At 43.9% G+C, this 26,944-nt stretch overlaps 1 protein-coding gene and 1 pseudogene across 5 annotated transcripts in view; both read left to right on the top strand.

Annotated features, from left to right (window-relative positions):
• The first annotated feature begins 1,230 nt into the window (after nucleotides 1-1,230).
• The window catches only part of MAP3K3 (mitogen-activated protein kinase kinase kinase 3), a 74,371-nt gene continuing 48,657 nt past the window's right edge, over nucleotides 1,231-26,944 (top strand). For 2 of the 5 annotated variants that reach the window (XM_034942691.4, XM_034942692.4), the window contains exons 1-4: nucleotides 1,231-1,578; nucleotides 11,489-11,610; nucleotides 13,525-13,617; nucleotides 24,858-24,898. In XM_034942691.4, coding sequence (XP_034798582.2) covers nucleotides 1,575-1,578; nucleotides 11,489-11,610; nucleotides 13,525-13,617; nucleotides 24,858-24,898 — 260 coding nt within the window. In that variant the 5' untranslated portion in view covers nucleotides 1,231-1,574. The remainder of the gene's footprint in view (nucleotides 1,579-11,488; nucleotides 11,611-13,524; nucleotides 13,618-24,857; nucleotides 24,899-26,944) is intronic. The other 3 variants (XM_034942693.4, XM_034942694.4, XM_034942695.3) reach the window with 2 other exon arrangements.
• LOC117976584 (elongation factor 1-delta-like) lies at nucleotides 14,825-21,577 on the top strand (annotated as a pseudogene).

The raw sequence follows: 26,944 nt of genomic DNA on the forward strand, positions 1-26,944 counted from the left end.
CACATTAATTGTGGTGGACTTGGAATCTGAAGATCTGAGTGTATAAAATGTTGAACAATGAAAAGGTTGGGGAAATTAATTATGGTCCCTTTAATTTTGAAATATCATGCAATCAGTACAATTGTTTTGGAAGGATATTTGGTGGCACGGGAAAACAGAATAAAATGTAAGCATACTACAAAACAATACAAAGCCATTTTTGTCAAACGCCTATCTAGGTAGGAAATAGATTATCTCTGGGGTGGGATCTTTTCTTTTTCATAGTTTTCTGCATTTTTCAATTTTCCTACAAAAAGCTTGTGTTGCTTTTATAAGAAAAAAGTTATTTTCTGAAAGAACCTCTGGCGGAACTCAGATTTCCAGGGACCCACATGCCAGCACTACCCCAGCCTCGGGTGTCTGAGGTACCTAGACCAGAGGGTGTGGACCTGGAGGTGTGAGACAGGGAAAGCTGGGCAGGGCCGGCCGCCCCTGCCCGGGGCAAGAGCAGCGTCGGGACCGGAGGACCAGTCGGGGGATGGGGCCGCAGAGGTGGCCGCGCGCCGGGAAGTGCTCAGGCCAGACCCTCCCCACTCGTTACACGCCCTGTGCTGGGCACGGGGAGGAGCAGGACGCCACCCTCTGGAACCACCCAGATCGCTGGGGCCTCCGGGAACCCGGAGGGCGGAAGGCCTGAGGGCCCCCTGCAGCCGCCTACTCCTCACCCCAGCCCTAAAGTAGCCGGCGGGGAACTGCGCCAGCCCGCGCGCCCGCCGAGCCTTCGGTGACTGACGGGAGGTGGGAATGTGGGCGGAGCCTCACGCCGGAGCTGTGATTGGAACAACCAACACCTCCCAATCTCTCCCAAGAGAGGGAGACAGCACCAGAGAGGGATGCGCAGAGGCGGGGGCTTAGAGGCCTCTACGTGATTGGCTAACAGCGCAGGGAGCCGGGCGCTGTCCCGATGATTGGCAGGCGCTAGACAGCCCTCGGAAACCGCCTTGGCTTCGCCCATTGGCATCCTGTGAGAGTAGGCGGGATTGGTTCATCGTGTGGTGCTGATGATTAGCTGGCCGCTGAGAGTTAGGGTGTTGGGAGAGAGTTGGGGGGGGACGGCGGGGGCAGACGACTTCCTTCTTGTTATTGGCTGGTGAGGTGGGTGGGGGCGGTGCGACGGCCCAGCGGCTGCCTGGGATTGGTGGGGGCCGGCGTGAGTGACAGACAGGGGGGCGAGCTGCGCGACCAGCGGTTTGTTTTTCGGAGCGTTCCTGAGGTGGAGAACGGTGGCCGGACGGAGAGACTGCGGGTCTGAGGGACTGGCGGGCGGGCGGGCCGAGCGGCGCCGCCGAGGCCGGGCTGGGCCGAGCCCAGGAGCGCCCGGGATGTAGCGGGCCACCCTGCCGATGCCACAGCGCCCGGCCGCGGGCGGAGCCGGAGCCGGAGCCTGGGGAGGCGGCGGGGGCCCAGAGCGCAGCCCGCGCCCCCCGCGCGGAGCCAGGCCCGCTGCCGTCCCCGCCGCCCGGGCCCCCGGCATGCAGCCCCGGCTGCGGAGGTGACACTCACGGACCTTAGCCACCGCCGCCGCCATCGCCACCATGGGTAAGTGTCGCCACCGCCCCGGCCTGTGCCCGCGCTGCTTCGCGACGCCCCGCCCCGGGCTGAGGGAGGAGGACCCTGGGCCACCGCCTGACAGGCATGGACAGCCCGCCCGGCCCGGGGCTGCGGACCGCCGGCCGCCCGCCCCGCTCGCGCGCCGCGGCCCGGGCGGGGGTTCTGGCTCCGCGGGGCGGCCCGGCCGGCAGAGCCCGCTCGGCAGCCCTCCTTCCGGGCGGCGCGGCGGGCGCATCCCGGGGAAGCGGCGGCGGGACCGAGGGCCCGTGCTCCGCGGGGCAGCCTGGTCCGAACGAGCCGGACCTCGAGCCCGAGGGCGGGGGAGCAAGAGCGCAGTGTGGGGCCCGGGCTGGAGGCTGCCGCAGGCCCAGCTGCTGTTGTGTCTTTTCCTTGATTTGCTTTTTTTTCCTGCCTGTGTCATTTCCTTCCCTTTGCTCACACAGGCCGGCCTGTGAGAGTTCCCGGGGCTTGCTCTCCAGCCCTGTGCGCGCCCCAGCGCAGGGGGGAGGGCGTGCGGGGCTCGGCTAGGAGGCGATTAAACTGGAACTGTGATCAAGCGCGCGGTTGACAAATGCGTGCTGCACGCAGATTGCTGGGGGTCAGGAGTTGGTCGGATGCTGCCAGTTAGCATTCACATCCTACTTTTTGAAAAATCCCGTTGCAGGGGTTTAATCCATTATTTTTTTCTTGCGGTATCCCTGAAATTATGTAACTTTTGAAAGAAACATTTGCTACACAAAAGAATTTCTCTGAAATCACTTCCTTTTTGTCAGTATTTACAATTTCTACTGTGAAGATGTAATCTAAGGAAAGCTTTTAATGTCTTCCGCACGTAGCATTTGAGTTGAATTATATTCCATATCCTTTTTGGTAGTTTAGCAAATGACTACTGGACTAGACTAAGAAATAACATTTTAAACGTTCTTTACTTCTCCTGTCCAGACAGGTGTTGTGATACTGTTGTCACAAGTTTTGCAAAATATTTGGTATTGCCCTAAATAATAATAAAAGGGTAAACTTCAGTGAGAGGATCGTTTGCAAAATCTTCCGTTGCTTCTGTGAAGTGCCCCATGTGAAGAGGGAGCCTTAATGTTTGCCTTGCCCTATAGCAAGGTCAAGTCCTTTTTGTAGGAGGTTAACTGTACGCTATGTCAAATTCGCCAGATATTGTTTTGTGACCCATCTCTACACCCTGGCTTTGAATGAATTGCCTTGTTCTAGTTCATGCTGTCCCTCATACAGTATGAGAAGGGTTTGTTCATTTGCTGGGCTTACTGTTTCCTTCTCATGCTTTCCTTCAGAAGTGCGTGCTCTTCTGAGGGAAGGTCTGCTGTGAGAGTGGACATAAAAGGAACCCAGTAAGGCCTGGTATTTAAATATATAATTGAAGAAATGTTTATTGAATTTTTTTATATATGAGACACAGAATTCTTGTCTACCCCAGGATTCAAACATTTATCTTGTATTATATATTTTGAATAAATCTTCGAATTGATTTATGAGCCTGTATTGTGATAGTCTTTCTTACAAGTCTTTTTTCTTGTCCTGTGGGGCAGCTGTTAGTCCCAAAGGAGAGTGTGAAATACTTACGGGTATGTAGACCATCCACTTCCTACTTTGTTGACTGCTACACCAGTTAGAGTGCCCACATGTGTTGACTACATCTCATTATCTAACATGAAAATAGATATGAACCTGTTTTCACATTTCAAGACATTTTCAAAAAGTTTATAAGTGTGTGAGTATATGGAGACCAATGATGGGGAGGAAGGAAACTATATAGGCTGGGTCTAGAGCCCCAAAGAAAAAAGGGCCAGAACCTCAGGATCTTCTCATTTGTCCCCACATCAGTTGTCCTCCTGTCAGTTTTACATGAAGACACATGTAAAAGGAACATGCAAGAGGAATTAACTTCCCTGGTGGCTGCAGTATATTAGGCAAGCTAGTTTAAGAACCACTGCCCTAGCTTTCTTCACTTTCCCCCATACAACTCTCTCCATCTTTTTTGTGAGGGGAAAGTAGATGACCTTGATACACTGTTAGAGCTAATATTGAATTCTTCTTGACACCTGGCTGTTCAATTTGCTTTGTATAGAGCTCATTGAGGATATGTATACACAGATACATTCACACACAGTCTCTCTCTTAAATACTAGTTTCCATTTTGGTGATGAAAATTTGAATTCCCAGTTTAGTTAGTTTGCTTTTAGTTGCTGTAGTTCTAAATAAACTCAAAGGATTGATAAGAGAGAAACATAGACTTCTTAGTATTTTAGTTATACTTGTTAAACTCCAGCCTCATGAAGAAAGGACTAAAACTTGAGTCTCTGCCCTGCAGGTTCTTTGGTTAAGTAAGAGTCATATTTTCCTGAGCTGTTCTAAGCCCAAGACTGAAGCCTGTTTGACAACTTGGGTTAATAAAAACAGGTCAGATTTTATATTGTCTGTTAGCCCCAATGAATTTCTAGTGGAAATTATTTATCTCTGTAAATAACAGGAAATTTTTTTTTTGCTTTGATACTATGTGGCTATAAAAAATTGGGATTGACTGGTTGTTTTTTCTTGGTCACTCCAGAATTCATTTCCAGATTTAGTAATCATAGTGGCAAATGCTGTTCATAATACCTGAGATTGTTTATGTGGTCTTTTTATAAACGCAGTCTGAAACTTTATATATCACTGAAAAATATGTAACAACTTGGAAATGCTACAGGAAACTATAGTGAATGGAGTACAGGATTACAGATGATCTGGTTCTGGTTTGGAGTCAGAATTATTGTGACTTACAGACACCTTGTCTAGGGTTCCAAGGCTGTTAGGAGCTCCCTGTTAGAATAGTCTCAATTCAGTTTGGCTAGAATCTGACCACCTATGTAGACTCTGAATAGTTAGCAGCTGTTTTGATTGAAATTTGAATCACAGTTTAATAAATCAACATGGCTATGTCATTACTAGATTTCTGATATTTTTAAAAATGACAATTGGATTTTAAAACTGAATTTTAGGTTGGGCATGGTGGCTTATACCTATAATCCCAGCACTTTGGGAAGCTGAGACTGGTAGATCGCTTGAGCCCAGGAGTTCGAGAGCAGCCTGGGCAACATGGTGAAACCCTGTCTCTACTAAAAACACACATACTTAGCTGGGCGTAGTGGCATGCCCCTATAGTCCCAGCTACCCAGGAGACCGAGGTGGAAGGATCATCTGAGCCTGGGAGGTTGAGGCTGCAGTGAACCATGATCGTGTCACTGCACTCCAGCCCAGGCAACAAGAGTGAGAGACCCTGTCTCTAAAACAAAAAACAAACAAAAAATAGCTGAATTTTAGGCATCTGTAAAAAGTAACTATCTGTCCAACTGAGCATTACTTAGGGGAATACACAGAGGATAAGATGAGGTTTTTCTGGTTCTATGGAAGCTGTTAATTTATTCTTTGCCCATTTGTTGAATGCCTCCTATGTGCCAGGCATAGTATTAAGCCCTGTGCCTGTGTTATCCTGTCCTCAAGAAGTTACAGTTAGGTAAGGTGAAGCAGAAACATGTAAACAATTAAGTGCAAAAGCGTGTAAAGATATACAGGAGAGAGATCAATTCTGTCGTTTTGGTATTGACACATGTAATTCTATAGTCTCCAGTCCTTTGGGTTAATTTCACTAAACGTTAAAATGTAGTGGTGATATATATTGATTCTTATGAGGAATAAATGGCCTACTTTATAATATGTGTTTTAAGAATTTGAACCATCAATTAATATTGAATGCCTATTATATCTTAGAACAGAAAAACGCCAGCATTTGACTTTGAGATTTAGCAAAGGTTCAACCATTTCTTGAAGGATAAAAGTTTCTTATGAATTGAGGGTCTGGCCTTGTTGCATATACTCATTGTAAAATGATGTTTGCCTGGGCATGGACAGGGTGGAGGCAGTGGAAGTATGTGGAATGTCATGAAGAGAAAGTAAAATCTGACTCAGGGACACTGAAGCACAGACTCTCCTGAGTGAGCAGTGCGATCAGACGATCTGGTGGAGCTGGGTAGAACATTGTCAAGATGAAGAAATAACATCATTAGTTAAATTAAACAAAACAAAGATTAAAACATTACTTTGGGGATTGTATCTATGGAAAAGAGAGAGAGTGTGTGGCATAGTAAACAGACACCATACGGGATAACAATGTTTATTAGAGAATGTGGTGCTTCTGGCAACTTTTCTGGGTTGTTAGCCAAGGGAACTCACAAATGGGAAGTGCCTTAAGACCCTGCTTTGAGATACAAGTAATAGCTCAGTCTGGAAGAGTGGCTTCCTGCTGGAGCTAAAGAGAGGAGTATGTTGCCTGGCAGCCTCCATACCACAGGTTGGGGTACCAGGAGAAGAAAAACTACATGCCACTGGGGAATTACTTAAAACTGCCTAAGAGCTTCCACTTTTTAAGCCTGAACTCTAATCCTTGTTTCATAGATCCTTTTCTAGTTCCATGAATACTCCTCCTTTTCCTAGATTCTTAACCTCTTAATCTCTAAAATTAACCTCTTTCTCCTTATGCTTCTTCCTGGTAGCTTCTAAGTGTGTCAGACCACTCCCACTCTCAGGAAATCTTTTCAAAGTTATAAGCACACTATTACGCTACCTCAACTTGTTCACGTGTAAAGTTCACAAATACTTTTTTTTTTTTTCGAGATGGAGTTTTGCCCTGTCGCCTAGGCTTGAGTGCAGTGGCACGATCTCAGTTCACTACAACCTCCGCCTCCCGGGTTCAAGCAATTCTCCTACCTCAGCCTCCCGAGTAGCTGGGATTACAGGCACCGGCCACCATGCCTGGCTAATTTTGTATTTTTAGTAGAGACAGGGTTTCACCATGTTGGCCAGGCTAGTCTTGAACTCCTGACTGCCGCTGATCCACCCTCCTCGGCCTCCCAAAGTGCTAGGATTACAGGCATGAGCCATCGTGCCTGGCCATGACTAATTTTTTGTATTTTTTGTAGAGATGGGGTTTTGCCATGTTGCCCAAGCTGGTCTCAAACTCCTGGGATCAAGTGATACGCCCGCCTTGGCTTCCCGGAATGTTGGACTTACAGGTGTGAGCCAATGCGCCCGGCCTGTCACTCTTATTTTCTTCAATCCTTTTTTTTTTTTTCTGAGACAGAGTCTCTACTCTGTCGCCCAGGCTGGAATGTGTTGGCATAGTCTTGGCTCACTGCAACCTCTGCCTCCCAGGTTCAAGCTATTCCCATGCCTCAGCCTCCACAGTAGCTGGGATTACAGGTGTGCACCACCACGCCCAGCTAATTTTTGTATTTTTAGTAGAGATGAGGTTTCACCATGTTGGCCAGGCTGGTCTTGAACTCCTGACCTCAGGTGATCTGCCTGCCTCGGCCTCCCAAAGTGCTGAGATTACAGGTGTGAGCCACCACGCCCAGCCAGCTTGCTTTTCTTAAAGAATCTTTAGTCTGTTAACAACTGTGTAAAATCATCCATATAACCTCTTATATAACCATATAAGCTACTCATATTTAAAAATATTTATTTTTATACATTTGTATTTATATACTCTGGTTTATATATTGTCTAATTCTGTCTTTTTTTTTTTTTTTTTTTGAGACGGAGTTTCGCTCTTGTTGCCCAGGCTGGAGTGCAATGGCACCATCTTGGCTCACCGCAACCTCCGCCTCCCAGCTTGAAGCAGTTCTCCTGCCTCAGCCTCCCGTGTAGATGGGATTACAGGCATGTGCCACCACGCCCAGCTAATTTTGTAGTTTTAGTAGAGACGGGGTTTCTCCATGTTGGTCAGGCTGTTCTCGAACCCCTAACCTCAGGTGATCCACCTGCCTCAGCCTCCCAAAGTGCTGGGATTACAGGCGTGAGCCCCTGGGCCCTGCCAATTCTATCTTTTTTTTCATACAACTTTGTATTTGTGTGTTGTTTATCTTTTTATCCCTAGAGTTTGAACACCTTGAAATATCTTTTAAAACTTTCTAATGTATAATACAAGATAAGTATTCAGTAAATTGTTGTTAATGATTTATAAAAGTTCAGTAATAAAATTAAGTATTAGGGTAGATTAAATGGCCTCCAGTCTTTTTCCATTGACCTTTTCTCATTGATGATAATAATAGCCAGCATTTTTTTAGCGTTACTGTGTTAGGTACCATAAGAAATAATTCATAGGTTTTCTGTTGCTTTTAACTCCCACAGCAGCTTTGTGAAATGATGCTTTATCTCCATTTTACAGATGAGGAAATTGAGGTTTGGAGAGAATAAATGATTTGCTCAGGGCCTCCTTACCAAATTTTTCTGATTCTGAAGTTCATATTCCTAACTGCTTCAGTCTAAGAAAGTTGTTATTTGTTGTTTTTTTTTTTGAGATGGAGTCTCGCCCTGTCGCCATGCTGGAGTTCAGTAGCGCCATCTCAGCTCACACCAACCTCCACCTCCTGTGTTCAGGCAATTCTCCTGCCTCAGCCTCCCAAGTAGCTGGGATTACAGGTGCATACCACCACGCCCAGTTAATTTTTTTGTATTTTTAGTAGAGACGGGGTTTCACCATGCTGGCCAGGCTGGTTTCAAACTCCTGATCTCAAGTGATCCACCCATCTCGGCCTCCCAAAGTGCTAGAATTACAGGCGTGAGCCTCTGCGCCCAGCCTGTTATTTGTTTTTAAAAGTTTTGTTTGTTTTTAAAGAATGCCACATTGAAGGAGTGCTGATAATTCAGTTAGTCTCAGTCCATACCACAGAGATAACTGGCTTGTGGCAGCCAAGTGTGCATAGTGATGTTGCTTTTTAGAAGGAAAAAAAACAAAAACAAAACCTCAATCCAGGAAGAAATGCCTAAAAGAGCCACTTGATTTACTTCCTGTCTTTATACATGTCCTCTGAAGTATCAGTTGAAGAACCTGTCTACCTCTAGGAATGTATTTTACTTTGACACAAAATTAGATTCTATAACCCTGATTCACTTGTGTCAGTTGTCCCAGATTTCAGATGACAGTGCCAGACTTTTCCACTCGTGTGTTCTCAGCTCTGGAACTACTAAACAAGTTTGTTCATTAAGTAATGCCAGGAATTGGTTAGCTTCCTGGAAACAGAATTTGTCAACCTGATAAACCAGCTCTTATAATAGCATTATCTTATACAGAATTAGAAATGATTTCTTCAGTCATACTTGTGGATCTGACTTGAAAAGTGGTGTGTGTATGTGTGTGCCTGTATGTGTATTCACATCCATCTTTGTTCAATATCTGAGTTGAAAGAACTGAAAATTCTCAATACTTAGGGTGGTTAATGTTGTTACTGATAACTCCGTGCATTCCGCTTTTAGGAGTATTGTTGGATGCTCCTCAGAAAATACTTAAACCTAGTCATAATCCTCCTTATATTGATCCCAATTTATTATTACAGTTGGCCCAATTTTATATATATTTAATAATATCTAAGCCATTTAATATATAAACCTATACATATTATATATAAGCCAATCTTCCTAGCTTAGATGTTATGCTCTAGTTTTTAAAGTTTGGTTGTGAGGATAAAAATCAAAACAAAAAACCAAGTTCCCTTTTTGTTTTTGGGACAGGGTCTCACTGTTGCCCAGGCTGAAGTACAGTGGCATGATCATGGCTCACTGCAGCCTCAACCTCCTGGGCTCAAGTGATCCTTCCACCTAAGCCTCTCAAGTAGCTGAGCCTACAGCGTGCACCACCATGCCCAGCTAATTTTTTGTATTTTTTGTAGAATGTAGTTTTGCCATGTTGCCCAGTCTGGTCTCGAACTCCTGGGCTCAAGCAATCCACCTGCCTCAGCCTCCCAAAGTGCTGGGATTACAGGCATGAGCCACCCTGTCCAGCCAGGTTCCCTTCTTTAAAGAAGCTATAGGGAAATTGTAGAAGGTATAAAATAATTGATGGGATATATATGTGTTAATTTGACAGATGTCTTTTTGTAGATACCCACTTTCTCCTCATTCATTATCCCCTTTACTGCATGCTTTCTATATTACAGCTATGTCACTCTCATACATACTTTTGTATATGTTTTGAAGTGGAATCATATGGGAAGTTATGCTCCTGGTGGTTTTCCTGCAAGTTTTAAATCTAATTTTACTTTCCTGAACAAGCAAAAACCTCTTTATAGGCAACTTTGTCCTTTTCTGTACCTCGTCAGAGGGCATATAGGGCACCAGAGCAGATTTCGTCTAGGAAGAGGGAAGAGGCAAATAAGGTGAGGGGCCAGGCACGGTGGCTTATGCCTGTAATCCCAGCATTTTGGGAGGCTAAGGAGGGAGGATCGCTTGAGCTCAGGTGTTTGAAATCAGCCTGGGCAACATGGTGAAACCCTCGCTCAATAAAAAATACAAAAATTAGCAGGGCATGGTGGTGTGCATCTGTAGTCCCAGCTACTCTGGAGGCTGAGGTGGAGGATTGTTTGAGCCTGGGGGTGGAGGAGGCTGCAGTGAGCTGTGATTGCACCACTGCACTCTAGCCTGGGCAACAGAGTGAAACCCTGTTTCAATCAGTCAGTCAATCAGTTAATCAGTAGTGGGAGAAGAGACTTGAGCAGTTTTACTTCCTACATTTCATGCTGTTTGTTTCTTTCCACAGGGTATTAGAATATTTCCAAGGGACAGTGATAAAGGGCAGAAGATAGGCACTCTCTTTGGGTGGAATCTTTTGTATTTGCTTCTTTTAAGGTGTGCCCCAAGTCCCCAGATGGCTCAGTTGTCACCAAAGCAAGTGTAACAACTCATCCCTCATGTTCCCTTCACGATCAACAGATTTATTCATTTTCAATCTCCAAATGCTATTTGAATGGGCAAAGATCTCTTAAAGGACCTGGGAAAAATTTGTACAACATGGAGTTGGACTGGTTTGTGTTCTGGGTTTTGGCCAGTTGTTTTCAATGTATGAGAACTCTAGTACTCCATGCTATTTCAAGAAAAGGGGATTAAAAGTAATGCCAGTAAGGTGGAGACAATGCATTGCTTGGTCAGCTTAGGGAGGAAAAACAATAGAACTACCCTTTGACTTCCCTATGGGAAGTAGAAGGCCTATAAACTTGTAAAGAGTTGTGGGGGTTGCTGGTGGTGGTGGCATTCAAATGCTAGGCTTGTAAAACAACTTCTGTTCAAAGCAGTTACCTGAGGCCCTTATTTGGTACCTTTTAAAGTGTGCTCTCCTCCTTATGATGCTTTAAGAATAAGTCTGGGACTGACACTGTGCCATAATCCTCTCTCTATGGATTCATCTTTTCATTCAGTACCATATTACATTGTACTGTGTTCTTCACTTCAATTTTTCATCTATTTTTCCTGGTTAAGTTTCTCTGGCACTGGACCAACTGCCCTGTTTGAGCGTGTCGCTTCCCTGCAATGAATTGGTAAATATTGCTGCAGGAAATCTGATTGGAGGGCTATTAAGAAACCATTAAAGGCCAGGCATGGTGGCCCACACCTGTATGTAATCTTAGCACTTTGGGAGGCCGAGGCAGGAGGATCACTGGAGTCCAGGAGTTGGAGACCAGCCTGGGCAACATGGGGAGACCCCGTCTCTACAAAAAATAAAAAAATCATCCAGGCATGGTGGTGCATGCCTGTGTTCCCAGCTACTCAGGAGGCTGATGTGGGAAGGTCACTTGAGCCCCAGAGTTGGAGGCTGCAGTGAGCTATGATCACGCCACTGCACTCCAGCCTGAGTGACAGAGCAAGACCTTGTCTTGAAGAAAAAAAAGAATCCATTAAAATTCAAATTGCCATAGTCTGACCTTTTGGGCTGCATCTGATTATAGTTACAGGGTCTGTCATTTTACCTGGGCAGAACTCCCTGAGTATTAGTTATACAGTTTGTGAAAGAGCTTTGCTGGTCTGTATTTAAGTATCTTAGTCCATGTGCTCTCTTTCATTGCAGACGAACAGGAGGCATTGAACTCAATCATGAACGATCTGGTGGCCCTCCAGATGAACCGACGTCACCGGATGCCTGGATATGAGACCATGAAGAACAAAGACACAGGTCACTCAAATAGGCAGGTGTGTGTGACCCTGGCAGAGCTAAGTGAGATTTGTTGGGGAGGGGTTTTCAAATGGGAAATATACGAAAAGCTGAGGAGACTATATTACCAGGGTTGAATGCTTTTGACCCCTTCCTTTCACAGTCTGTTAAATGGGAAGTAATACATACCAACCAGGTATGGTTAAATGGTAAGTGATATTGGGAGGCCGAGGCAGGCGGATCACCTGAAGTCAGTAGTTTGAGACCAGCCTGGCCAACATGGTGAAACCCCGTCTCTACTAAAAAACACAAAATTAGCCACGTGTGGTGGTCCATGCCTGTAGTCCCAGCTACTCAGGAAGCTGAGACAGGAGAATCGCTTGAACCTGGAAGGCAAAGGCTGCAGTGAGCCGAGATAGCGCCACTGCACTCCAGCCTGGGCAAGACAGAGTGAAACTCTGTTTCAAAAAAAAAAAAAAGTTATATATGCCATGCAGTTATGGATCTATGATTTGGAGTCTTAAAGCCTTGTGTAAGCATTTCATCTGTTATGGGGACAGTATTCATATTCGTTTTTCCCCTTTACTGATATTTGGCAAATATTTAATTCAGATTCATGATCCCTAAGTCAGAAGGTTTTTAGCTACCTTACAGTATATAGTCAGGAAAAACTAATTAATTTGGTATTAGCTTATGTAAAATATAATTAAGAAGGTAAATTTATTAATTAAAATGTCACCTAGTATATTATAAAGGCAATAATGAGTGATTTTGTTATTACTGTTTACAGTTATTTTACCTTATTAACCTTATTAACCTTATTGATAGTGCCTGTTTTATTGAGAGTTGTATGCTTCTTTAGGAAAACATTGCCTATTTTCCTTAACATTTAAACTTGTGTGTCATTGACAATCTTCTTCTCACCTGTAGTGCCACTTACCTGTTTCCTGGGTACTTTGTTCTGCAGAGAGGAGTGAATGATGGGGAGCTTTCCTACCTAGTGGGTATCCAGTGCTGCGTCAGCTAGCTATATTGGGCATGTTTGATGAAAATTTGTGTATGACATTCTCCCTTTTGGTTCTGTTTGTTATCAGCTAACCTCCTTTCTTCTCATTTGCACCTTGTTTACCGATTCTTCAGAATTGGTTCCTAGAGATAGTATAAGGCCCTAAAACTTTTCCTGTCTGTGGTCTGCTAGATAGAGCCTTCCAGAGTATTTCCTGCCTTTAGGAATCCTAGGGACCCCAAGGGAAGAGGAGTCCTTTTGTTTCATGTTAAAACAGAAGGATTAGTTTAAAAAGCTGCTTTTGTTGTTGTTACCTTATAATACTGGAGGTATAAACAGATAAGGGCCCATTCTTACACTATTTTCATATGTTATTCAGTCTGACTGTGTGAGTTCTCCCTTGCTATAACTCATTTGTATTCAAAGCCACTTTTGGAAGGAGCATTTTACCAGAAGTGAGTCCCCTCCCCCTTGCTTGAGCCTAATGACCTCACTTTCCTTCCTGTCTTCCTATGTAGTGTGTGCTTGCTAACATTGCTCCAGTTAGCTGATCTTTCTCCAGACTGGACTATTAGCATGAATATCAGTTAGTAGGTGAAAAGGGGAAGCTTTCTTGAATTGGAAGGCCCAAAAGGACGAGGCTGGGAAAAGGAGGGGTGGAATGGTCACTGATAGTTCCTTGAAGGAGGATTCCTTTTTAGGACTCCTTCTGCTTAGAGCCTAAAAGCCATGATGAGGGAAGTCTTGATCTTTTGCTGTGCCTGCTGCTGCGCTGGTAGAGTGAAGTCAGTGGTTATGAAGGCAGAAACCTAAAAAGGATTGACTGTTAGGAAGTAATCTTAACAAGAGGTACTAGATCTTTGGATCCATGATTTACTTCAATGTTGTCAAACTTATGTTGCACGAAGGATACAAATTATTAACCTCAGTTTTTTTGTTTTTAAAGAAAAAACACAACAGCAGCAGCTCAGCCCTTCTGAACAGCCCCACAGTAACAACAAGCTCAGGTGCAGGGGCCAGTGAGAAAAAGAAATTTTTGGTAAGGATCCAGATTACCTGTTAAAGCCAAAATGTACTTTTAAATCTGCTACTCATGCTGCAACAGCAGAATTCACTTCCCAGACAAGTTGTTTTAGTGGATTTGTAAAAAGCATTGGTTACCCGTGACCTGTGTTCAGTGCTTCTAGTCACCATTTCTCACAACAGTATTATTCATAAACAGCCTCTATCAGTGCTGTCCAATAAACCTTCTGTGATGACAGAAATGTTGTATATCTCTGCTGTCCAATGTGGTATTGTAGCCACTAGCTACATGTGGCTGTTGAGCAACTAAGGAACTAAATTTTAAATTTTATATCATTTTAATTAATTTAGACAGCCACATGTGGCTAGTGGCTATTGTATTGGACAGCATGACTTTATGCACTATGTAAGGGACTGTTGATTTATTGGGCAAGAAATTATGTATATGCTTGGAGATGTGTAGATATTCATTGGTATGTTCATTCCTTACGTCATGAGTTTCTGTACATTGTGATAAGCTAATAATGGGAATCCTACCTAAGATTTCTGTTTTAGGAAGAATGTGAAGATGTGGAACTAGAACAGCTGTTTAGAAATTGAAGCTCAAAGTTTTATGTTAATATGGGCAAAAGGGGAAATAAAATGCTAAGATAGCTTTTCCTCTTAATGAAGTCAAGGTTATAGAATGGCCTGTCCTGGAAAGTGTAGCAGATGTTTTGCTTCTGACCAAGAGGGATATTCTTCAGCAAAATTCTGAAAGCAGAAAAAGACAAAGTCTCAGCAAATGCATTTCTAGGAAAGATGGGGTAAGAGGCAGTGCGGGGAAGATGTTGGGGAGAGGTATTTATAGCCTAGTATAATGAAAGGAGCCTGGTGATATTAATAATCATTTAACATCGGATTTTATAATTCACAGAGTTACACATTTATTATTATTATTGTAGTTTTTGTTAGCCTAGGCCTGAGATAGAATGAAACAGTTTTCTTCATTACCAGTTCTTCTGCCAGAAAGTCCATGCTTAGGAAGAGAGAGGAATAAAAGATCAAAACCTAATTTAAATGGTGAAGAGTTGCCAAATTTGGTTAAGAAATGTCTAATTGGATTACAGATTCAAATTACAGAGTCCCAGTTGAAAGAAGCTAAGCATTTTGGCTAGCTGGAAAGGTTGTTTATTCAAGGGTGGAATGGGGCTGGCAGAGGCAAACAGCCTTTCACTATGAGAATGGCAGTGCTGGCTACAAGGCAGAGTCGAGACTGGCACAGCTTCATGGAGCTCAAGCTTGGCCCAGCAAGGAAAGCCAGAGGAGCTGTGGGTTCATTAACAGGATTGTTTGGGTGCTGAGGCCTGGAAGAACTGAAAAATCTAATTTAATATCTCTGCTTGGCAAGACTTGAGACATCCTTTTCCCTAAGTAAACAAGCTTGGTAAGTAATTGAAAAAGAGAATGGATTTGAGAACAAATAGGCAGCTATGGAAGTACATGGGCAGTGAGCTATTAACTATTTTCTAGGAGGTAGATTCTGTATTCTCTGTATTCTAGGAGTACAGAGAATACTGTACACTAGGAGCATTCTCTGTATTCTCCCTTTTGTATATTGGGTCTCTGGAAGCCTACAGCATGGTTAGAGCTGACTGAATATTCTTAGATGTGTGGCACATCCTACGTGTGGCTGGGTCCTATGGATAGTTTTGCAGGCCATGATGTGCAGTGTCCCTTTAGCAGTCATTAACTCACAGTGAGTTATCAATGGGTGTTAGTTCTCTGTGGGTCTGACAACTTAGTATAGTGAAAAGAGTGCTGGCCTGTGGCTGAACATGCTGGAGAAGAGCTTGCCTGGCCACAGGGACACAGCCACGCAGATCCAGCATGTGTCTCCCATGTGCCAAGTGGAGCCCCCAGCCAAGAAGGCAGCCACACTAGCAGAGGGTGACGAGGACAATGACATTGACCTGTTTGTCAGCGACAATGAGGAGGAAGACAAGGAGGCAGCCCGGCTGTGGGAGAAGTGGCTGAGGTGGTATGTGGAGAAGAAGGCCAAGAAGACTGCATTGGTGGTCAAGTCCTCCATCCCGCTGGACATCAAGCCTTGGGACAATGAGACCAATATAGCCCAATTGGAGGCCTGTATGCGCTTCATCCAGCTGGACGGGCTGATCTAGGGGGGCCTCCAAGCTGGTGCCCATGGGCTACGGTATCCGGAAGCTGCAGATTCAGTGTGTGGTGGGGGACGACAAGGTGGGGACAAACTTTCTGGAAGAGGAGATTACCAAGTTTGAGAGCGTATGTAGAGTGTCGATGTTGCAGCTTTCAACAAGGTCTGAAGCCTTAGAGTATGTGTGCGTGTGTGCGCACGTGTGCAAGTGTGTGAGGCCCTGCCACGATTAAAAACTGAGACCAACCAAAAAAAAAAAAAAAAAAAAAGAGTGCTGGCCTAGGAGTCATAGAGTTGTTACTCATCTATTAATGTAGGATTTTATAATTTATAGAGTGCTTTCAACAACAGTTAACATCAATGCTATAAGCATGTGTATAAGGTTTACACAGCTTTTACACAAAGGTATTGAGTAGAGGCAGGAAGTAAATCCAAGCCTTGTGATTCCTAGTCACGGTAATTTTACCATGCATAAGTCATATAACCTTTCTGAAGTGAGTTTTTCCATCTGAAATATAGACTTAATACTCACTGTGTCTACCTCTTAAGATTGTTGTAAGATCATAGACAGAATGTGAAATATTGTGTACATTGTAAAACAGATGTACAAATGTAAAGTTGCAGTGGTTATGTCACTTCTTATGTTCTGGCACTGCAGGTGTGAGCTTTGGGGAAAGCTTCTAACTACAACTGTCCATAGTGTTGTGGAACTGAAAGGATGAAGGTTTTTCTCTCTTTATGAGATTATCATTACTGTTTATCTGATGATCTTTGCAAATTTCTGAAGCTAGCCTAATTTCTGAAAATCCCAGTGGAGGAAGAAATGGAATCCTTATTTCCATGGATTCCTGTTTCCCTTGAATCTTATCAAAATGGTAGGTAGATACTTGAACAGAGTCTGGGCTCTGGATCTAACCCTCCAGATGTTCATGAGTGGGTGCTTCAGAACAGAAAAGCTGCTTTCTTCATGATAGGCACAAGCAGGGCAGGGCCTTGGCTATCATTTCTAGAGGAAGAGAATTCCAGGATCTGTTCCCCCAGCAGGGTCAGTGATTGAGCAGACTGTCTTTTGCTTTCAGTGTGAAAGACCTGGCTCTTCAGGACCTCCCTTCTCTTTCAAGGGTTGTTGATAAGATGGGCTGGCCAGTTTGAAAATAAGATATAAAACAACACACAAGCCTGGCATTATATTTTGTAAGAAGATTGCTTTATAATCGTCTCTTCCACTGATCTCCTACAACTTTCCAGAGTCATGCTTAAAAATAAAATTTAAATTTTTGTTGTATTTTTTTTTCCTTTCATTCACTTACTCTCTTTGGCAAAATAAGGACTGCAATTCCAGAAATGTGGGGAGGCATCAAAGGTATGTAGCAAATGCAGGGAGAGAAATCAGTACAGAATCAGAGCGAGGATAAGAAGAATGATGGGTAACTGAGGCCTTTTTCAGGTCAAGTTAGTTCATAAACCTTTGGTTAATAAATCCTGATTTTTCTGGATTCTTGAAAGCTTTTTGGGCTACATGTTCAGCTGTTGAGTCCAGACTTTGAGAAGGTCATTTCTGCTTTAGTGTTATTGTCAGTTATTCCTGTTGCTCCTGCTGAGTCCCTGAATCTGTAGCTCAACCCGACAGCCCGCACTGTCTCTCTCCTGAGCGTGGCTGTCACTACTGCTCTCACCGGATTGCCTGTGGTGGGGAGGGGACATGAAGCTGCTTAGACCTGAATTTCTGTACTAGAACTTTTTTCTCAGTAGCTGACACCTCCATTCAGTTTAACATGTGCCTATGGTCAAGCTTCTCAGACACACAAAAGAAATGTATGTCCGTCAGGAGTGGTGGCTCATGCCTGTAACCCCAACACTTTGGGAGGCCGAAGCAGGCGGATCACCTGGCCTGGCCAACGTGGTGAAACCCTGTCTGTACAAAAATACAAAAATTAGCTGGGCATGATGATAGGTGCTTGTAATCCCAGCTACTTGGGAGGCTGAGGTGGGAGAATCGCTTGTACTTGGGAGGCGAAGGTTGTAGTGAGCCGAGATCACTGCACTCCAGCCTGGGCGACAGAGCAAGACTCCATCTCAGAAAAAAAAGAAAAAAGAAAGGTATGTCATATTCCCTGTACCCCAGGAATCATGCAGTCTTACTGGGAAATGAGGACTACATGAAAAAAAGAAAGTATGATATGACTATGCCTCGCTGTGTGGTACAGAGAGTAAGTGCTATAGAAGGCCAGGAAAATGAAAGATGAGCTCGGGCCAGAGGAGCTATGGAGTCATTTCAGGTGGAAGGGCACTTGAACTAGGCTGTGAAGGAAGTATAAACAGTTAGGTAGAACGGAGGAAGGGTGGCACTCCAGGTCAGGAAACAGAATGATTAAAGGCCTAGGGGAAGAAGCAAACATGGCATGTATCAGGAAACAAGGTGAGCTTTGATCTGGCTTTAAAGGGGGGTCCCTGTGGGGAACAAACAGTGTGAGATGATCAGGTAAACTGAATGAGCCTAAATCCCAGAGGGCTTTGAGTGATAGCAGAGAATTTAGACTTTATTCCATAGATAATGGGTATCACTGATTACCTTATGAACAAAGAAGGAACATGGTGAAAAAGGTGATTGAGATGGTTGGAACTGTAGAGGAACGCAGAGTGGGTTGGAAATGGGGAGCTGAAATGTATCCTCACTCTGATTCTGTACTGATTTCTCTCCCTGCATTTGCTACATACCTTTGATGCCTCCCCACATTTCTGGAATTGCAGTCCTTATTTTGCCAGAGAGAGTAAGTGAATGAAAGGAAAAAAAAAATACAACAAAAATTTAAATTTTATTTTTAAGCATGACTCTGGAAAGTTGTAGGAGATCAGTGGAAGAGATAATTATAAAGTAACCTTCTTACAAAATATAATGCCAGGCTTGTGTGTTGCTTTATATCTTATTTTCAGCTTTATACATTTATAAATGTATAAAGATATAATGCTTTATATCTTATTGACTCTGGGATCAAGGGGAAAGGGTCTCACTGAAGGTGATGTCAGGGAGAATGGGAAGCAGAGTCTTATACCGGAGGCCTTTGAGAGAAGAATTGAAATTTGCTCCCTGGCTGTGAGGAGGAAAAGGAAGGAAAGAATCAAGCATTACTCAGAGATGTAACTGTGTAGCTGGGAGCACAGCAGTACCAATGTTAGAAATAGTGACACTGAGCCAGGCATGGTGACATGCGCCTGTAGTCCAAGCTGCTTGGGAGGCTGAGGCAGGAGGATCACTTGAGCCCAGGAGCTCAAATCTGTAGCGCACAATGATTGTGCCTGTGAATAGCTACTGCACTCCAGCCTGGGCAACATAGCGAGACCCCATCTCTGAAAAGAAAGTAATAGTTGAGAAGGGAGACTAGTTTAGGAGAGTAGTTGATACAGACACATATGGCTAGATTGAGTTTGAGATTACAGTGGGAAAAAACCTCAAGAGTGTGTGAGGTATGTGTATGTGTGTACGTTGATTTTTGCAGGTCCATAATCTGTTATCTGCAGTTCTGAGATCCAAACAGTACTACAAACTAAAGGGGTATTTTTAGTTTTTAGTTTCTATTTATTATTTTTTAATTTGTAGCAGACTCATTTGGCAACCAGACCTGTCCTGAATAGACACAGGGCAATTTATGGTCTTTCTTTATTCTACTTATTGTGAATATTCATACTTTTCATTGCAAAAATTAGGATAGCTTGGATAAAAAGCATGTACTCTGTTCACAAATAGACTCCAAATCTCAGTGATTTAACACAGTATTCCCAGTACAAGGAGGGGGAGAACAGTGTTGCCCAGAGTTACTTAGGAACCTGGATTGAGGGAGACTCCTCTGTCCTAGGACATGTGCGTGCCAGGGAAGAGAGTATAGAACTTGATTCTGTTCCTAGCTCTTGGTCAGAACTAGGGACAAACCCCCCAAACTAACTTTTAAGAGGTCCAGGAAATACTTGAGCATTCTGCCTCTACCACAGTAGTACTGTCTCAGACACCCCCCACTCCACTCCCTGGGGAGGCATCACATGATTTATAGAACATCTACCATACTACCCCTCTAAATCCAAAACTGCATTCTGAAACACTTTTGGCCCCAAGAATTTTGGCTAAAGGATAATAGACCTGTATTACCATTTACCAACCACTTGTATATCAGGTACTGTTCTAATCACTTTACCCAATTATATGATTTAATTCTTTTGATAATTCCATAAATTGGATACTATCATTCTCACTTTACAGATGAGGAAACTAAGTTATAGGTTAAGTATGAGGCTGCAGTGCCATTACTTTTTTTTTTTTTTCCTGAGATGGAGTCTTGTTCTGTCACCCAGGCTGGAGTGCAGTGGCGTGATCTCGGCTCGCTGCAACCTCCACTTCCTGGGTTCAAGCAATTCTCCTGCCTCAGCCTCCCGAATAGCTGGGATTACAGGTGCCCGCCACCACACCCGGCTAATTTTTGTATGTTTAGTAGAGACGGGGTTTCACCATGTTGGCCAGGCTGGTCTCGAACTCCTGACCTCGTGATCTGCCCTCCTTGACCTCCCAAAGTGCTGGGATTACAAGGCCACCATGCCCAGCCTAGTGCAGTTAGGTTTAATGGCAAAAACTGCAATTTCTTTTGCACCAACCTAAGTTCGAGGTTACACAGCTAGGAAGTTGTAGAGCCAAGATTTGAAGCAGGCAGTTGGACTCCAGTGCTACATTCTTAACAACTACATATTGGCCTCAGATACGTGGCAAGCAGATGAGCCTTGCTTCAGTGATTGGGGCTACATATAGAGATTGAGGAATCATCTATTTAGAGGCCCACTGAGAAGTTGTATGCAGAGCAGGAGAAAGCCAGAAGTCAGAAGTCGCAAGGTTGAGGAATGGTCATGTGTTTGGGGAGGGGTGGGAGAGGGCATGAACAAGAGGAACCAGCAAAGAAGCAGAAGTGGTCAGAGTGGTAGCAGGTTCCCTGTGCTGGGATAGAGTCACAGAAGTTGGAAATAGAGTTGGCCACCCACCAGTGTGAAATGCCTCAGAGAGGACAAGAAGAATGGCTGGCCGGAAGGCATTGAATCAAATTATCTTTATCTGAACTTCCCTTATCTATGGCTTATTATGGTCAACCTGACGGGTGAAATTCAGATTTAGGGACTCAGAAGATTTGGGCATATCATGTGGTTCATGGAAGCTTGTAAGGCTGTCATGGCATCAAAGAAGCATCTTTGTTTACACTGCTTTTTAGTCACAGGCTTGGTTAGTCTTAAGTAGCAGTGATTTGTGGTTTGGAACAAAAGTTTAATTCCCTTTCTGAATAAATTCATGTAGAGCAGTGCTTAGGTTATGGCTCGTTATGAAATAAATTTAGTTCCTTCAGTTCCATAAAGGCACTGAGGAGATTCCTTCATTAGTATATCTAAATATAATGTTGTCCCAGGGCTGGGGCAGTGGCTCACACCTGTAGTCCAAGCACTTTGGGAGGCCAAGGCGGGTGGATCACTTGAGGTCAAGAGTTCAAGACCAATCTGGCCAGGGGTGAAACCTCGTCTCTACTAAAAATACAAAAATTATTCAGGCATGGTGGTGCATGCCTGTAATCCCAGCTACTTGGGAGGCTGAGGCAGGAGAATCACTTGAACCCAGGAGACAGAGGCTGCAGTGAGCCGAGATCGCACCACTGCACTCCAGCCTGGGCAACAGAGTGAGACTCTGTCTCAAAAAATAAAAAATAAAATAAAATGTTGTCCCAGTTTAAGAATGAAAGCTGTTATGTGTGTGTGTGTTTTTAACCTCGTTTTTTTGTTTTGTTTTGTTTTGTTTCAATTTATTTTTGAGACAGAATCCTTCTCTATCACCCAGGCTGGAGTCCAGTGGCGTGATCATGGCTCACTGCAACCTCAAGCCCCCCGGGCTCAAGCAATCCTCTTGCCTCAGCTTCCCAAGTAGCTAAGACTACAGGCGTGTGCCACCACAACCAGCTAATTTTTGTATTTTTTGTAGAGATGGCGTTTTGCTATGTCGCCCAGACTGATCTCAAACTCCTGGGCTCAAGCAATCCTCAAACCTCGGCTTCCCAAAGTGTTGGGGTTAGAAGCGTGAGCTACCACACCTGGCCCAAAACTTCTAAAAATGAAAAAAAAAAAAAATTAGACAAAAAACAAAAACAAAAACCTGAGGAAATATGTGAGTAAACTATGGACTTTAGTTGATATATCAATATTGATTAATTAATTGTAACAAAAAGAAATATACCATACTAATGTAAGATATTAATAATAGGGGAAACTGGCTGGGTGTGGTGGCTCATGCCTGTAATCCCAGCACTTTGGGAGGCTGAGGTGGACAGATTGTTTGAGCCCAGGAGTTTGAGACTAGCTGGGCAGCATGGCAAGACCCCATCTCTACAAAAAGTTACAGATTAGCCCAGTGTGGCGACATGTGCCTGTTTGTAGTCCCAGCTACATGGGAGGCTGAGGTAGGAGAATCAATCACCTGTGCCCGGGAAGTCAAGGCTGCAGCGAACCGTGATCGTACCACTGCACTCCAGCTTGGGTGGCAGGAGTAAGACCCTGTCTCAATAATAACAATAATAATAATAGGGGAAACTGTACAAAGGGGAGAAGGATATATCAGAACTCTGCTCTGTACGCTCAGTTTTTCTGTAAATGTAAAACTTCTAAAAATAAAATTTATTAATTAAAATAATAGAGCTACAGCAAGGTATGCTGGGCTGTAGGCAGGAACAGATAAAAGGATGTGTAACCCACCCACAGGGGCAGACAGGACTACAAACTTCATAGAGCACTTGGGATACTCCAGATCCAGTTGAGGAAATAGTGTGGGAAGCTGGAGACCACACATCAGAGCATGGCAACTCTGCTTTAGAGGACTCTTGTCATGGTAACTGTTTAGAATTTCAGGGGAACGAGAAAAAGAAGATAGTGAAAAACTGCTCTCAGTGCCTGTGTGACACTTAAGTTGTAGCATAGCATGGTAGTTAAGAGTCAGGCTTCCAGGGTTCAAATCCTACCTCTTCCTTTACAAGCGATATGACCTGACCTTGGGGGAACTTACTTAATCTTATTGTAACTCAGTTATTTTCTGTAAAATAGGGATAATAATGGTACTTGTTTTGAGGATCAGTTTAATTAATATATGTAAACATGCTTAGAACAATGCTTGGTTTGTGGTAAATGCTCAATAAACGTTAGCTATTATCATTATTATTAATGGATAAAGTGGTCCATGTGTTATCTTACAGGATAAGAAGGCTATATCAGGGCTGTATGTTTTTTGAGACAGGGTCTCACTCTGTCACCCAGACTGGAGTGCAACGGCATTGTCTCAGCTCACTGCAACCTCTGCCTCCTAGGTTCAAGCGATTCTCCTGCCTCAGCCTCCCGAGTAGCTGGGATTACAGGTGTGCGCCACTACTCACGGCACACTTTTTGTATTTTAAGTAGAGATGAGGTTTCACCATGTTGGCCAGGCTGGTCTCAAACTCCTGACCTCCAGTGATCTGCCTGCCTCGGCCTCCCAAGGGGCTGGGATTACAGTTGTGAGCCACTGTGCCTCTGGCCTTTAATTGCCATTTTAAATGAATAAAGTAAATTTTCTCAGTTTTAATTTTGAATATGGTAAATACAATAGATATAATCCACATAAGCAAAAGCTCTTTGGGGTCTTTAATAATTTTTACAGTGTAAATTAGAACCACTCTTGTAATTCATTGAACTGGAAGAGAAGTCTAGTCCCTTAATACCTTGGGAAAAGGGAGTCCTTTAGGCATCTACCCTTCCTTTCAAACTCACTCCCTTTTCTGTTGTCTTGTCTGTTTGCTATGTGTTCCTCATCTTCAAATACTCTTAAGTCCTCTTTCTTCCAAGCCACAGCCTATTAATTTGTCTTCTTCAAAATAATTTTTCTTCATCAACTATGACTTCATTCTCTCCTTTATCTCTATTATTTGCTGGTTTCCTGCCCATCTTACCTTTCTTTTCCTCTACACCTGTTCTTCTGTAATATCTCTCTCCTTTCCCTGTCATTTTTAAAACTCCCTCAAGTTGTTTGTTTGCCCTTTTGCAATATCTCTTCCTCTTTAATTTGTTCTTTGTCATTTTAACATTTCTACTTCCTCTTATTTCTCATATTTATACTTCTGTTCTTCAATTCATTCAACCACTTAACAAATATTATTAAGCACAAATATTATATGCCATTTCCTTTGCCTGGCACTGGGGATATAGAAACATGATAGACCTTGGGAGGCTGAGGCAAGAGAATCGTTTGAACCCGGGAGGCGGAGGTTGCGGTGAGCCGATATTGTGCTACTGCACTCCAACCTGGGTGACAGAGTGACACTCCGTCTCAAAAAAAAAAAAAAGAAACATGATAGACCTGATCTCTGCTCTACTGCAGTTTACAGGCTACTCATGATGGTCATTTTGGAAAAGGCTGGGAACAGTGTATAAGATCCTACTTTACCCCCAGTGGGGTAGCTTTGGGAGGGTTATGGGAAATCAATGATAGTGGTACCAGTGGCAGCAGCAGCAAAAACCGAATATTGCATGTCTATTATGTGTCAGATATTTTACTTACATTTAGTTGTTGTAAGAACTCTGCAAGGTATGTTTAGGCTTACTCTACAGATGGAAAAACTAAGACTCACAGAGGATAAGTAACTTGCCTGTGGTCATATAGCTAGAAAGCATCAGCAGCAAAATTTCTTTTTTGTCTTCAGTCACATCAGCCAACAAGGAAATGTATCCTGGTCAGGAGGTGATAGAGTGGGAGAAACTTCCAGAGCCAATTGTAGAAATAGGGTGTGTATGAAGCTAGAAACAGCATGTCACAGCATAGCAGCTGAGCTGGGCAGCCACCTAGGGATCTTACCCTAAGAGCTTTGTTGTCCCTGATGTTAGAACTGGAAGTTTTAACTCATTGGAAAGGAATGCCCATGCCCATCTGGGAAGAGAAGCTGGACCAGGAGCCATCAGGGATGTATGCCTAATGTTGCTAACGAACTGCCCAAGGCTTACTTGGCAATGGCAGGAGTGACACATTCCAGAGAATTCTCTAACCTGTCTATCATTCTTTTTGGCAGAGTGACGTCAGAATCAAGTTCGAGCACAACGGGGAGAGGCGGTAAGTCTGCCTTCTGATGAGTAGTTGTGTTCATGTATGCCAAAGTTCTCAGATAGCATTGAGTTCATGGAAGTCATTCCCCTGTCCTGATCCCTGTGGGGCCACTGGCTGGGTAATAGGGTGGATTGGGCATAAAGGGAGGAAAGTTTCACCCTTGTCTTGGCCTACTAATTGAACCTTGTTCCTATCTTAGCATTGGAAGCCATTTCAACTGCTGATGTTTTACTGTTCTGCTCTATTCTGCTGCTGTGAGGTCTGACATTTTATTAGGAAGTGAGGACTCTGGCCCTACTCAGAGTCATGGCTTTCAGACACACTGACACTGTGTCACCTGTGGGCATTAGAGGGAGGGCAGGATTCTCCTGTGATATGGTGCCATTACTATTCCCAGTAGAGCAGCCCTGGCTTTGTCCACATCAAGGGTCAGGTTGGTGAATTAGAAGTTTCTTCATGGTGTCTCTAGGTCATGGGAAGCTGCACCAAGTCCATCAGTTGTAAAAGACTTTAGCTCCTTTGAGGACATAGAAAGAGGGAGTTTTTCGGTCTGTGTTCTGAATCTTACCTCATTAGGGAAGTGAAAGTAGTGTTACAAAACTCTTCTGTCCTTTTCTCCATTGTCAGTATTTTCATTATTGTTATTTTTTGTGGGAAGCCAAGGTAGAAGTTCTCAGTAGAAAAAATGTGACTGTACTTAATTTCTGAAGTTATTTAGGGAAAACATTCAGAAAGCATACAGAACTCTGGACATGGGATATTTGGGACCTTGCATGTTTGCGCATGTGCGGCACATGTACACGTAAATGTGCCTTTCGGTGTTTTTTCCACTCTTTGCCTTTCTTTCCCATTGATATACTACCCCCCGCCACCCCCAGCTTTCCTTTGCTTTGAGCATTTGGACAGGTGAAGAGCATACCCATTAGTATGAGGTCTTCCTACTTTAAGAGTCTCACGACAGGACCTTAGTACCTCTAAACATTCTTGATTCTGGTAGTTCTCTACAGTTGGTACCTTTCAGCCTACTTTGCAGCTGGCTCCAGAGGAGACCTGTGGCTACTATTCTCCCTTTAAAATACACATTCACAAGCCTACAAAGTTGTCAGAGGCAACCCGGTGGAAGCATTGTGGAAAGTGTGGTCTGCAGAGCCAGGGTCCTTCTGCTCCTATGTGAGTTCCAGGCCTGGAGGGAGGAAGGTCTGAGCTCTGTCCCCAGCTGCTTTTCCTGTGTCCTGCCATTAGCAGAGAAGTTAAATTGTCACTTCATTGTTGCTACTTTTCACATTTTCCAACCTGAGTTTTAAAGGGATGGCCAAACTCAGAGCAGCAGAGTTTTCCATCAAAAGCACAATTGTGTTGGAGCCCAATTACGCAGTTAGGCTCTCCTGAATTCCCTGTTCCCAAAGTGGTATGCAGTTACAGTGAGCAGGCTTACACTGAGAAAGTGTATGTGTTTGGTTTCAGAGAAGCTGCCAGATTGAAACCACAAATATTTAAGGTGGTCAGGCAGGAATGGCCTTCTGAAGCCCTGAGCAGCAGAACGTTGCTTATCAAGGTTTTGAAAATGGTGCATTCTCTTTTTACGGAGCTGTTTTCAGGAGCCATGGCATTTCAGTGTTTGTGTACTATATGTGGAATTGAGGACTTTATAAAGTTGGTGCAGGGAAGCCAACAGAGTTAGTACTCTGTGCCACACAGCTCTAGTTTCGTGTATTTCACGTCAGGATTTTGTAGAGAATGTCATTGTGGGCATTTTTAACTTTTTACCTGGAATATGGGCAGTATTTATCTAAATGTAGGCCCTTATAGAATTAGAATTCACAGGAAAGGGGAAAGAAGTCATGACTTTTCCCACTTACCCATGACAGGTATTCATTCTGGTGGGCTGACTTTCCCTTTACTTTGAGAATATGGGGACCAGACCCCTGACTGTCCTCCCTTTTGGCCCCAGGAGAGCTGGGGAGAAGGATTGTAGATTAAGATCTCCTTCCCTTTGGAAATGTTAATGACACACTGATGGGGGTGGTTGCATGGGTGTTAGACCTCTCTTTG

Source organism: Pan paniscus, chromosome 19 (genome assembly GCF_029289425.2).
Source record: "Pan paniscus chromosome 19, NHGRI_mPanPan1-v2.0_pri, whole genome shotgun sequence".
NCBI lineage: Eukaryota > Metazoa > Chordata > Mammalia > Primates > Hominidae > Pan > Pan paniscus.